Below are 14,475 nucleotides of genomic sequence, written 5' to 3' on the forward strand. Positions count from 1 at the left end.
ACATACATTATCAAGCATTTCACACATATTAGCACTTGGTGGTCAATAGCAGCTTCCCACAAGAATGGGCTTTAGGTAAGGCAGGTGAACCTGTAGTCATATTACTTCAACGGTATTTGACAAGGTATTCTCTCTAAGCTTTACAGGAATGTGGTTCTTAATATAAACCGTCTAATGAGTCTAGTCCAATTAACCCTTCGCTAAACCACGCCCCGTTAGTTACTGTTGCTAACTCAAACAAGCTTTGCATTCCCACGAACATGGAGTCGAGCATAGTAATAACACTAACGGAGCTCCCAAAAGTTTGAGACAACCATCACTTTCAGTACCAGTCAAAAGTTTGGACACCTACTCATTCAAGGGTTTTTCTTTATTTTTAATATTTTCTACATTGTAGAATAATAGTGAAGACATCAAAACTATGAAATAACACATGGAATCATGTAGTAACCAAAAAAGTGTTTATATATTTTATATTTGAGATTCTTCAAAGTAGCCACCCTTTGCCTTAGTGACAGCTTTGCAAACTGGTACTGTATATCAGATAGGAGCAGACAAAAGGGCCTTCAATATGCCTTTGAAGGCTATATTCACAAAATAAAAATAACGGCGAAGTGCAACACAACAAGCATGAGGTCTAGGATAGAGGCAAAAGCCTTCCTGTCCCCGTGTAAGAGAGATAAACCCCACCAGCTGACCATCAAGGCAGAGGCAGATGAAATAAAGGAGCAACATTGTTCCTGCACTGCAGGGTATGTCTCACAATTTGTTTCTTTAAATCAAACGCATACTACATTGTGTACAATATCAGCTGTAGCTAGCTGTATGCTAACGTAAACAACCAACACCCTCGCTCCAACAGAGTTCTATGCTAACTCCAAAGGTTACTGCTCTCATGTTGTCAGGCTGATCCACACCCTGGATCTTTGGAGAGCCCAAGATAAAATGTACACTACAAGTCTGCCACAACAGTGGCATAAGTTGAGGCAAGAAGATTGATGCCAAGCCTATTACAGCTGTTGTGATGGCAAAGGCAAAGTGAGTTGGAAGAGTAGACCAGTCTACTGCAATTACAACTTTGACAGGTGAGCTACACATAACAGCCAGGTCACCCGTGATACAAATCAGTATTCAACGTCCATCCACGTCTGAGGACTTTGGGAGATGATGTGGAAACCGGCCACTAGAGGCAAGAGTGAACACTGTTACCTTCAAGTAGGTTTAGGTTTTGCTGGAGCATTAAGGTGGTTGGTGGATGTTTATGTTCAAATCCAGCAATATAATTTTTGGGGATTTAAAAAAAAGTCTATCCCAAACCCAACCTTAACGTTAACCATTTTGAGTTAATGCCTAATCTTAAGATTTCAGAGTTAATGCTTCAACTTAACCCTAACCTTAAAAATTCACTGTTAATGGCTAAACCTAACCATAAACACTTACAAATCTGACATATGGAACAACTTTGAAATTTGAAGATGGAGAAAAATGGATGAATGTCTAATTCTGACGTGAAACTGTGAGAGCGTGATGAAATGTAAATGCCTTGTTGTCATCGATCTAATGCATGTAATAACCAATCCAACCTCAAGAGAGTATTATATGACAGAGGAAAGTCCATTATATCGTTCACTGAAATAGTGCCCTCCCTTTTGTGCAGAAGGTCACTGCTTCAATGTCAGATTGAGACAAGGATTACTATGTTAGGAAGAATACAGTTGAAGTCGGAAGTTTACATACACCTTAGCCAAATACATTTAAACTCAGTTTTTCACAATTCCTGACATTTAATCCGACTAAAAATTCCTTGTCTTAGGTCAGTTAGGATCACCACTTTATTTTAAGAATGTGAAAAGTCAGAATAATAGTAGAGAGAATGATTTATTTCAGCTTTCATTTCTTTCATCACATTCCCAGTGGGTCAGAAGTTTACATACACTCAATTAGTATTTGGTAGCATTGCCTTTAAATTGTTTAACTTGGATCAAGCATTTCGGGTAGCCTTCCACAAGCTTTCCACAATAAGTTGGGGAAATTTTGGCCCATTCCTCCTGACAGAGCTGGTGTAACTGAGTCAGGTTTGTATGCCTTTCTAAATAAACCTGGCCTGGGTATCCTGGAAGGATATTGACCTCATCCCGTCAGTAGAGGATGCCTGGTTGCTCTTTAAAAGTGCTTTCCTCACCATCTTAAATAAACATGCCCCATTCAAAAAAATGTAGAACTAAGAACAGATATAGCCCTTGGTTCAGCCCAGACTTGACTGCCCTTGACCAGCACAAAAATATCCTGTGGCGTTCTGCATTAGCATTAAATAGACCCCCGATATGCAACATTTCAGGGAAATCTAAAAATAGCAGATCCAACTAACTCATCCCCATATTGTTATTTATTTATTTTTTGCTCTTCTGCACCCAGTATCTCTACTTGCACATCATCATCTGAGCATCTATCACTCCAGTGTTAATGCTAACTTGTAATTATTTTGCCTCTATTTATTGCCTTACCTCCCTACTCTTCTACATTTGCACACAGTGTACATAGATTGTTCTATTGTGTTATTGACTGTACCTTTGTTTATGTGTAACTCTGTGTTTTTGTCGCACTGCTTTGCTTTATCTTGGCCAGGTCGAGGTTGTAAATGAGAACTTGTTCTCAACTGGCCTACCTGGTTAAATAAAGGTAAAAAAAACAACAACAAAAAACACAAGACCCACCTGGATAAAGAAAGTTGTTTTCATTGAACCAATCTAAAATCAGTAAAAGGGGACTGACTGTCCTCCATCGGGCAGGTCCACCAGGCAAGTCCATCTGTAACGCTCGTCGGAAGGAGCAGCGTGGTACGTGTTCATGCTTCTTTATTAAAACCGAACACCAAACAAAACAACAAAAGAACAACGAATGTCACATCTTGAAGGCTACACAGAGCTAACAAAAAACAACATCCCAAAACCTAAGGTGGCAAAACATGCTGCCTAAGTATGATTCCCAATCAGAGACAACGATAGACAGCTGTCCCTGATTGAGAACCATACCCGGCCAAAACATAGAAACACAAATCATAGAAATAAAGAACATAGAAAGCCCACCCAAATCACACTCTGACCAAACCAAATAGAGACATAAAAAGGCTCTCTAAGGTCAGGGCGTGACACCATCGGGCAGGTCTATCTATCAGGCAGCAAAGTTAGCGGGCGAGCCTGAGTAGGGCTGGACTTTCATCCCTCAAAGGGCTGGATCCAGGTCGAAGGCAGGCAGCGCCCGCTTCTGACAGAGCACCTCAGTCTGGTCTTCCACCTCTGCACGACCATAGGACCTAAGACAGCACAGGGAAACGTTTCAGTAATGATATTAGGCTGTATAAATCAATCAATCTTTCAAAGTTTATCTACTGTAACGATCAAAGGTAGGATGAAACCTGAAGAGGAACCAGACAGGTGCCGTCCATTCTGACAGGTTAAGATCAGGGTACATACACTATGACCATTACATGTACTGACAGTGTAGCAAAATTGTAACTCAGAGGTAGAATAATTATTATGGCCGGTGTGGCATGACTAACCTTGAGATTTGCGTTGAATAGTGAGCAAGGTTTTTGTGGAAAGTTAAAAGACAATAGTGAAATTGACTGTAGTGACCTTCATGGCAGACCAGTGCATATTTAATGATCATACTCAGTTACTATCCATTCAAGATTACCAATCCCAGTTACCGTTGTTCAGTGTATTTCTCTGAGTTCTTGTTGTTCGGACAAGAGCCTTAAGCCTCCAGAGCAGCTTGACTGCAGAAGTTCTAACAAGTCAAACAGACATGGTCAAATGATTTATTTGACTAATTATGGAAAGATAATTACTACCCAAATTGAGATTGGCCTGACACGGAGATAGCGAAACAGGTTCTGGATTTCAGGCTAGCATTCAACTTCCATTGATTGAAAACCCTCACTTGGCATCAAATGTATGCACGCATGACTGTAAGCCACTTTGGATAAAAGCGTCTGCTAAATGGTGTTTTTATTATAATGTTATAACAGAGGAGACAAATAATATACACGAGTAGTTATCTTATGTAGAATCACGTTGATAGAAAAACCCAGGACAACAAATAGATGAAGATTCATGTTGCATTGGCAAAATCATTCTGGGGTTGACTTCCCATGTGATGCATCATATCAGTGTATCTGACGTCGCTTACACAGACATCCGAGAGAGAAACAACTGCTGCTCAGGGAGGGAGAATAGAGAATAGCATCTTTCTCTCCCTGCCGGTCTATCTCTAGTGTTACCCTAAAACTGTCAGTGTGTAGGGATCTTTCAGTCACACGTCAGTGGTATTTCAATGACACTTCACTGTGACTGAGGAGTCTTTGCTACTTGAGGGTATACCATTCTCCCATCCAACTCATTCCTCCTCCACTTTCTTAGAGAACCTGAGAGAATGGATATATGATGGGATCAATCATGCAATCCAATGGAAGCTTTTGACAGTTTTGACCATTTTCAAAGTCTCTGTTGGGCTACGGTGTTGAATGAGTAACAGCATCTGCACATTTGAATTTCTCCCATTTCCTCTCCTACTTCAATGTGAATGACTTTCAAGTAAAGATGAGGAAACTCCTTTAATTTAGGATGAGCAATTAATAAATAATCTGATCATGTATAACGTCTCAAAAAAACATCAACATTGGTTTTAACAGACCAGCATTGGTCACCCAACCAATCAGTCACATTTTCTCCGACCTTCCTTTCTCTGGGCATGTTTCTGTTTCTCTCTATCTCCAGCTCTTTCTGTATCTCTGGATTTTTTTGTAGTTTAAACTCTAACCTCAGAGGCAGGGTTAGGGTCCACATCTCTGGCTAGGCTGTCCTGGCCTGTCCATAGCTCCACACTGGCTAAAGCACACTGGGACACCTGCAGGAGAAGCTGCCCCTCTCGCCCCACTGCTAAGTAAAAAATAATAGATTACTGTGCACACGCGGGAGAGATACAAAGTAATCAAGGTTTGTTTGTTTACTGAAGGCCAAACCCTTGCTGCATGATATTATGCAACATCTGTTACTTTGGCCAGAGGGATGTTAAATTAGCATTTATCTAAATAACGTTTGGTTTAAAATGGTAGAATAAACCTGTCTAAATAGCAACGTCTCTGCAGTCAATATAGTAATGGTGATACATGCCATAAAGACCATTTCTATAGTCCAACAGCCAAATCTCAGATGAATCATTTAGGGTTTAATCCTCAGATTAATCATTCAAGGCAACATACTGACCTATTTTTACCAAATCATTTACAAATCAAGAAAAGTCATAACCATGCATCTGCCAAAAGATATGACAACCTTGTAGGTGCAATATGCCTATTCAAAAACTGTGAAAGACAGCGACATGTATTATCCTAGTAGTATCTATAAACTTGCACATTGTCGGCTGGTTAAAAAAACACTTCACATGTTGTAATAGCAGGTAACACAGGACATACTCACTCACCAACACTATTTGTGGCAGAGATAGAGAGAGCATGTCTTGAAGCGCCGATAATGAGAGAGAAATATTGACGGGACGTATGCGAATTGAGCACTAATTCACAAATAAAATTCCAAATCATTGCTTCAGTCCAGAACAGGTGCTTCATTTCTGTACAGTAGAGTTAGTTTTCCTTACTAATGTTGTTGTCCCAACTCATTATGAAACTTAGTGTGTGATGTATGAACTCAATAACACATCAAGCAAAAAAACGACTCATTTTAATATGCATTTCAAATCTACATTTTGCTTTCCATCACACATCATTTCATATCTGCTTGTGAAATTAAATCAAATGTAGATTTCGTATGTGAATCATACAGTATGACCAAACTCAATAATCAACATCCAGGTACCTTGCCTTGGTTGCGTTAGGATACCCCCAAACTAATAGTGAAAATGTTCATGTAAGCGGTATGGGCACCGTGTGACAAATAAGCAGAACATTTCCCCATACATAACCACAAGTAACAAAAGCAGGGATTAGTGTTGTGCTGAAATTGGCATGCACATAGGGCATCACTCCCCCCAAGTCAATATTTTACCACAAATAGTTTACAAAATAATCTTACTATTATCCTACTTGATCTTCTGTCTTCTACCCTTCAGTGGCGTTTTTTTTTAGGTTATTGTCCATATGCTGCTGACTTTCATTCTACTAAACACATCTCGCCATCTGAATGTCTGTGTGAGGCCTGAATGTTGGTGTGGGTCCATCCATCCTTGCCGTTCAGCGCAAGCCCCTTTCTCCACTGGGATAGGAGATGTAGAAAAACATGCCTTAACAACCTTTCTAGTTCATCGACTATCCTCGTCGTCCAAATTCGTGGAGATCCGCCTAGAAGTTGTAGTCTGGACAGACCTTCTGCACCAGTTTGTAGTCGGTGCTGAGAAAAGAGATGAATATACAGAAGACCTTGAAGGGCTTGGCACAGATCCAGGCGGCGTGAGACTGAGTGTGTTCTGAGTAGCAGGTCTGGGAGGGGTCATAGAGGCAGGGTTTGGTCTTCTTTGCCCTGTTGGTCCTCTTGTACTCCACCCTGCAGTTGAGGGCCTTCATCTCTTGCAGGTGCGCATTGATGGTAGACTGTGGCTGATTCCGGAACTGGAGCTCCGGGCTTCCCACATCCTCCCATTCCACGGCTTTGGAGGGAGGAACGATGCTCATTGAGATATTCCCCAGATGGGATGAATTGTGATGGAAGTACACACTGAAGGTGCCGTTGATGTGGTCCACTATCTTACTTGTCACCAGCAGGCTGAACTTGGTGGTTTTGATGTTGAGGTAGAAGTTTCCCCAGCCAAAGGTCTTCTTAGCTTTGATAGGTGCTTTCATGGGGGGCTTGGGTTTGGAGCGCAACTGTGACTGATCCAGGGGTAGGGAGAGGTTCTGTGACCAGCCATGTGGGCCCAGAGAGCTATAGTTTGGGGGCTTAGTCTTGGTGGATACGATCTGGAAGTCTTTGGAAAGGTGTTTGACTTTCATTGCAGCGCCAATGTTTCCATCTTCCCCTAACCTTCTTATGTCATAGGGAGAGGGCTGTGAGAGGGAGTCAAATGGGCTGAGGTTCAGATAGTCCAAGGTCTTCACAGCATCCTCCTTTTGCACCTGTGAACACATGAATGAAGGGTACATTTAGTCTTTTTTTATTTCTCTGTCAGTCTGTGTCTCTCTCTCTCTGTCTCTAACGAATTGTTGTCAATCTTCACGTGCCTGGAGGCTTTATATAGATATAACCTTGATCAAGTACATTAGGTAGAAATCTACTGATCAGTGTGCACATAATCCTAAAACTACAATTAAGAGTACATGAGCGTTAATGGGGAATTGACAAAGACATGATAAAAATGATGGGATGATGTCATGAGCTCATGAAAATGTATGAAAAGATGGTTCATCTCATCGGTCCATTATCCACTCGAAAAAACATTGGACGCAGTCTCTTTGTTCATGGCCCGAGCCATTGTAGTCCAGGAGTGTTTAATTGGTTGGTTGTGTAAAACATTAGATTATAGACTCTGCTGCAGTAAGCTGCACCCTTGTTAACGGTGACTGTCAGACACAGCTGAGTGTGAAGTCAGCTAGGCTCCATGTCCTCTGCTGTAACCATCTGTCTTGGACCCTTCAACCGAATAACCATATATCTCCATTTTGGAAGATTTTGGTGAAATGGTATATTTCTAGTTGTATAGTGGATATGAATCATCCAAAGTCTTGGTATTATATGTAGATTGTAAATAGATAACGTGTACATGACATTTCCATGTCAGTTGACAGCTCTGGACATTACAGTGAATTTATAATAAGAAACATAGAAACCCATGGCCATGGCATAATCTGTCAATTTTCTTCAAACTGGAACTGGCAAAGGTCGACCTCATTCATTTTCAGGCTAAAATAGAAAGGGAAGGGCCTCCCGAGTGGCGCGGTGGTCTAAGGCACTGCATCACAGTGCTAGCTGTGCCACTAGAGATTCTGGGTTCGAGTCCAGGCTCTGTCGCAGCCAGCCGCGACCAAGAGATTCATGGGGCGGCGCACAATTGGCCCAGTGTCGTTCGGGTTAGGGGGGGGTTTGGCCGGCAGGGATGTCCTTGTCCCATCGCGCACTAGTGACTCCTGTGGTGGGCCGGGCGCAGTGTACGCTTACACGGTCGCCAGGTGTACGGTGTTTCCTCCGACACATTGGTGCGGCTGGCTTCCGGGTTAAGTGGGCATTGTGTCAAGAAGCACTGCGGCTTGGTTGGGTCGTGTTTCGGGGGACGCACGGTTCTCGACTTTCGCCTCTCCTGAGTTCATACGGGAGTTGCAGCGATGGGACAAGACTGTAACTACCAATTGGATACCATGAAAAAGGGGTACAAAAATGTATAAATATTTAAAAATAGAAAGGGAATAGTGTTCTTCCTCAATTATCTTTGGATGGAACTTTATAAGGACTCTCACTGAGCTAGAAAGCCGACCACCTGTCAACGTGTTCCTTAAAAAGACAGAAATGTTAATAAACCCATCAGTCGTTTTTGATTTTTATCAATCCAATATTTCAAATCAAATCAGAGTTGGCCATGTACACAGATTTGCAGATGTTATTGCAGATGCAGTGAATTGTTTGTATGCACAACAGTGGGTTGTAAAGTTTACTACATTGTACTGTATACCAAGCCCACAGGATTATACCACACAGCATAGCATATTCCCAATCCTATCCATTCATTGCTAATTTGATATATTCTTGCTATATACCCTGATACATCTCACTGTATATTAGCCTACACATCATCAATGCACAGTATACTTATAACTACATTTCCCCTCCCTGCATGTTGTCACGCCCTGACCTTAGAGATCCTTTTAATTCTCTATTTGGTTAGGTCAGGGCGTGACTAGGGTGGGAAATCTATGTTTTCTATTTCTTTGTTGGCCTGGTATGGTTCCCAATCAGAGGCAGCTGTCTATCGTTGTCTCTGATTGGGGATCATATTTAGGCAGCCTTTTTCCCACCTGTTGTTTGTGGGATCTTGTTTTTTGTGTAGTTGCCTGTGAGCAGCCCAGAACGTCACGCTTCGTTTTCTTCTGTATTGTTTTTGGTGAGTTTCATATTTACTAAACATGTGGAACTCTAAGTACGCTGCGCCTTGGTCCATTCATTTCAACGATCGTGACACATGCCTTCTTATAACTACTCTCCTGGCTGTAATCCACTGTCAAACAAAAGTTCCGTTACAGAACCCTCAGCAGGCTAATGAACTCTGAGCCACTGCATTCATCTCCTCCACTAGCAGGGTGATGTGTCAGCCATGCCCGTGGCTCTGTGTCAGGGTGTCTGTATGCCAGGCCATGGCTGGGTTAGAAGACAACCTTACATGGGGAATCTCAGCTCATGGTAATGGGGATGACCGTGAAAGATGACACACATGGTTCTCACTGCTTTATTGTCTAGCTTGGGAAATAATCATTACTGTACTCACATGATCATCATACATGAGAATGATGCTGGGGAACTCTGAAGTGTGGAAAAAAGTTGTGTTTGAGACGATGCTTATGGCCATCAGCTTCTGTGAAAGGAATATCTAACCAAAATGGTGCTGCTGTTTAAGCTTAGGTATTGTGATGTGCGCCTGAGTGAAGCACTCCACCTGAGTTGCCGCACTATGATAAATGTGTTTGACAAACTACATTGAGCAATAAATTAACCGTATGATTCTTAAGATTGTGTATGCTGAGCAAATGATCAGTTTAATCAGACACAGCTGTCAACCCTTAGGATGATGTTTACAGGCAAACCATATAGAGTTCCATCAAATGCTAATTTGCGACTGAAGAGGCCCATTAAATAATATATTTCCAGTGATTATTAGTGCATGAATAGAAAGGTGTTGACTCTAAGCAAAAATGCACTATAGCCTATAGGTTGGTTGCATGAATTCAGTCTGTCTAAAAAATAATCCCAGTTCAATAAGAATGGGTGTTCTTCAACCTTAGTGGGAATTCTTTTGAATTAATTACTGATTTATTCAGTGCATTCATAACAGGTAATGAATTTTTCTAAATGTGGAGAAAGTGTCATTACTGAGCAAAAACTGGTTGAATCGTTGTTTCTACTTCATTCTAGCAAAGAAATTCAATGTGATGACGTTGAATCAACGTGGGAAACTGATTGGATTTGAGAAAAGCTATCAACGTAAGGTAATTTCATATTTTTTGCACCCAACTTTTAACCTAAACCACATGACATGGTGACATTTTCTGTTGATTCCACATTGAATTCACATCAGTTGACAACTCAACCAAATGTAAATTAGAACTAGACGTCTGTGCCCAGTGGGTAATTAATGCCTTTAAGTAAGAGAACATCTTGAGACCTCTGTAACCTATGGCTTTGTGGTAGTGTGAGGTGCACTGAAGTACTACTCCCTTTATGTTCAGCTGAATAATTATTCAGATAATTTATATGATCCAGTTGTTTTCTTGCCCCAGGGATAGATGTGCGATATAATGGGAATTTAATCTAGGACATTTATGCTTTATTATACTGAACAAAAATATAAATGCAACATGCAACAATTTCAAAGATTTTACTGACTTACATTTCATATGAGGAAATCAGTCAATTGAAATAAATTCAATTAGGCCCTTATTTATGGATTTCACATGACTGGGAATAAAGATATGCATCTGTTGGTCACAGGTACTTTAATAAAAGACACGGGACTCAGGAACTTGTCATGGTATTTCTGTGCATTCAAATTGCCATCAATAAAATGTAATTGTGTTCGTTGTCTGTAGCTTATGCCTGCCCATACCATAACCCCACCGCCACCATGGGGCACTCTGTTCAAAACGTTGACATCAGCAATCCACTCGCCCACACAACGTCATACACGTGGTCTGCGGTTGTGAGGCCAGTTGGACGTACTGAAAAATTCTTTAAAACGAGGTTGGATGCGGCTTATGGTAGAGAAATTAACATTCTCTGGCAACAGTTCTGGTGGAAATTCCTGCAGTCAGCATGGCAATTGCACGGTCCTTCAACTTGAGACATCTGTGGCATTGTGTTGTGTGTCAAAACTGGACATTTTAGAGTGGCCTTTTATTGTTCCCAGCACAATGTGCACCTGTGTAATGACCATGCTGTTTAATCAGCTTCTTGGTATGCCACACCTGTCAGCTGGATGGATTATGTTGGCAAAGGGGAAATGTTCACTAACAGGGTTGTGAACAAATTTGTACACAACTGGAAAGAAATCTGCTTTTTATGGAACATTTCTGGGATATTTTATTTCAACGCATGAATTATGGGACCAACACTTCACATGTTGCGTTTATATTTCTGTTCTGAAAGGTTTGGTGCATCAAAGTGGTCACTGGTCAGGTTCACAGTTTACTCACTCCTCTTCTCAAATCAGCACCAAAAGCAATTGGGCAACACCACAGACATATGGACGGCACCTACTGCTCTTCTCTGCATGTGCAGAGGCAAAATAGACAAAGCATGAATGGGCACAAAGAGCCAAGTACTATTGTTATTTTACAAAAGACACATGGAAAAAATACAGCCACACATTTTTACTTTAACTCTCTGAATTGCACCTGTTTATCTGAAAAGTATTGCCTACACTTGTCACGTGAAATATGTGAAATAGCTTACCGTTGGTAGAAGCCACAGACTGAAGGTGGCAAAGTTGATCAATAGTACCCTCATTTTGTCTCTGAATGTCTTATGTTGACGTACAAATCTGGACACCGGGGCAATCAAAGTCTGACAGCAATCCACTTGGAAGAAAACGTAGAACCCTTTAGACTAATAAGAAAGTCAAATAACATTTTGTTAGTGGCTTCAATAACATTTTGTTGTGAGGTCCATGGCTCTGTGAAAACAGCACAAACTGGGAGGAAAGAGAACATCAGGAAATTGTTTGAGAGATCCACCCTGCTTATATTATTAGACAGCCCCTGTATTTTCATTTGCTCTCTCTCGCTCTCCCTCGCACACTCTCTCTCCATTTCTGTCTGTGCCATACATGCACATGTCGGTTTTCTTCTCATCATTGTATAATGAGAGCAAATTAGAACTCATTTGTCTATGAGCATAATTTCACAGACCACCTACACTTTGTAGCTGGCATTCTTTTGAAATTGACCATGGTAAATATAGATCATGGTCCAAAAATTCCAATTGTGAAGCTATTAGGGATTAATTATATACTCCAATATGTACGCTATCAGCTGTGGGCAGCATGTGAGAGCATTAAAATCATAAAGACCCTCTCATGAATCTGGAAATAAATTCCAGAGGAAATCTTACAGGATGGTGGTATGGAGGCTTGTTACCACTCTGCTACTGTCTATCTGTCACCAAACCTCCTGGCTCGTTATGACTCTTACCCAGAGATGTGACTTCTTAAGCAGCACAATTTGACAGCCTACCCCTATGTCCCTGGTTCTGCAACTGGGAGGCTGACACAATGACAGGAACTCTCTCCCTGGGGAGTGGGGAATATAAAGACAGTACCAGCATAGTGTCAGTATGTGTGCAGAATGTGGAGAGTTTCTGTAGACTATTGGTGGTTGCTGCTGACTATCTTACGTACAGTCTTGGTATGTGTGTGATGGTGTGTGGAAACAGCCTGATAAGGCAGGGAAATTATCGTTTCTCAATTGCCCTCTTGTCTTTTTTTTACCACATGTGGTCCAAATTCCTTTGTCAACATGCACTGAACAAAAATATAAGCGCTGAAATAAAAGATCCCAGAAATACTAAATTTGCAAAATGCAAATTTCTCTAAAACTTTGTGTACAAATTTGTTTACATCCCTGTTAGTGCGCATTTCTCCTTTGCCAAGATAATCCATACACCTGACAGGTGTGGCTTATCAAGAAGACTTTTAAATAGCACGATCATAACACAGGTGCATGTTATGCTGGGGACAATAAAATGGCACTCAAAAATGTGTCGTTTTGACACACAACACAATGCCACAGATGTCTCAAGTTGAGGGAGCGTGCAATTGGCATGCTGACTGCAGGAATATCCACCACAGCTGTTGCCAGAGAATTTTATGTTAATTTCTCGCAGTGGAGCAGGTAGACAACTTCAAGTTCCGTCGTGAAGAAGGCACGACAGTGCTTCTTCCTCCTCAAGAGATTGAAACAGTTTGGCATGTGCCCTCAAATCCTCAAAAAGTTATACAGCTGTACCACAGAGCATTTTGCCTGGCTGCATCACTGCCTGGGATGGCAATAGCACCGCCCTTGATTGCATGGCACTACAGAGGGTGGCGCGGACAACCCAGTACATCACTGCGGCTGAGCTCCCTGCCATTTAGGACATTTATATCAGGCGGTGTGGTAGGAAGGCCCGGAAAATCGCTAAAGACTCCAACCACCTACGCCATAGACTATTCTCTCTGCTTTCGCACAGCAAGTGGTACCGGTGCACCAAAAGGCTCTTGAACAGCTTCTATCCCCAAGCAATAAGACTGATAAATAGCTAACAATATAGCCACACTGACTATCTGAGTTAACCTTGTATCCTCATTGACCTTTTTATGTTTGGTTTTCTCTCTATGCACACTCACAGGGCCCTACACACTCACACACTCACTCCATCTGCTCACTCACCGGGCACTACACACTCACACACTCACTCCATCATCTGCTCACTCACACATAATATGCACATACATTTATATTGACTCTACACACACGCACACCCATTCACATACAAGCTGCTGCTACTCTGTTTATCTTATCCTGTTGCCTAGTCACCTTACCCCTATACATATCTACCTCCATTACTCCAGTATTCCTGCACATTGTAGATATGGTATTGGAACTGACCCTGTATATAGTATGCTTACTTACTTATTGTGTTCATATTTTTTCTTATTTCTCATGTTTTTTTCTCTAGGATTACAATGTTCCTGATTCTTGCATTGTTGGATTTTGACTGCAATAAAGGCATTTCACTGTACTTCTGCATGTGACTAACTTGAAACTTGAGTGGGACAATATTCCACAAGCCACAAACAACAGCCTGAAGATCACCTCTAAGCGAAGGAGATATGTCACCTGAGGCAAATGGTGGTCACACCAGATATTGACTGGTTTTCTGATCCACGCCCCTACCTTTTTTTTACGGTATCTATGACCAACAATACCTGTTTTCCCAGTCATGTAAAATCCATAGATTAGGGCCTAATGAATTTATTGTAATTGACTGATTTCCTTATATGAACTGTAATGTTTAAAATTGTTGCATGTTGCGTTTATATTTTTGTTCAGTATAGTCTAACATAGGATCTAGCACCTACCATCGGGAGTCTATGTAAAAAAAACAGGGTAAGAAAACAGTTGAGTAGCCTACCTGCTAAGAGTACTTTTCGTCTGGTGTAGCAGGCCAGTAAAGTAGGCCTATTTATATGCAACATTTTCTACAAGATGTATTGTTACAATTT

At 41.4% G+C, this 14,475-nt stretch overlaps 1 protein-coding gene across 1 annotated transcript; it reads right to left on the minus strand.

Moving 5' to 3' along the window:
- Nucleotides 1-5,726: 5,726 nt before the first annotated feature.
- Nucleotides 5,727-11,989, minus strand: LOC129861151 (neurexophilin-2-like). The gene is made up of 2 exons (XM_055932311.1): nucleotides 11,667-11,989; nucleotides 5,727-7,129 (listed from the first exon to the last, which is right to left on the minus strand). The coding sequence occupies exons 1-2, from the start codon at nucleotides 11,718-11,720 to the stop codon at nucleotides 6,359-6,361; spliced, it is 825 nt and encodes a 274-aa protein (XP_055788286.1). The 5' UTR covers nucleotides 11,721-11,989; the 3' UTR covers nucleotides 5,727-6,358.
- Nucleotides 11,990-14,475: the final 2,486 nt, after the last annotated feature.

Source organism: Salvelinus fontinalis, chromosome 8 (assembly GCF_029448725.1).
Source record: "Salvelinus fontinalis isolate EN_2023a chromosome 8, ASM2944872v1, whole genome shotgun sequence".
Classification (NCBI taxonomy): domain Eukaryota; kingdom Metazoa; phylum Chordata; class Actinopteri; order Salmoniformes; family Salmonidae; genus Salvelinus; species Salvelinus fontinalis.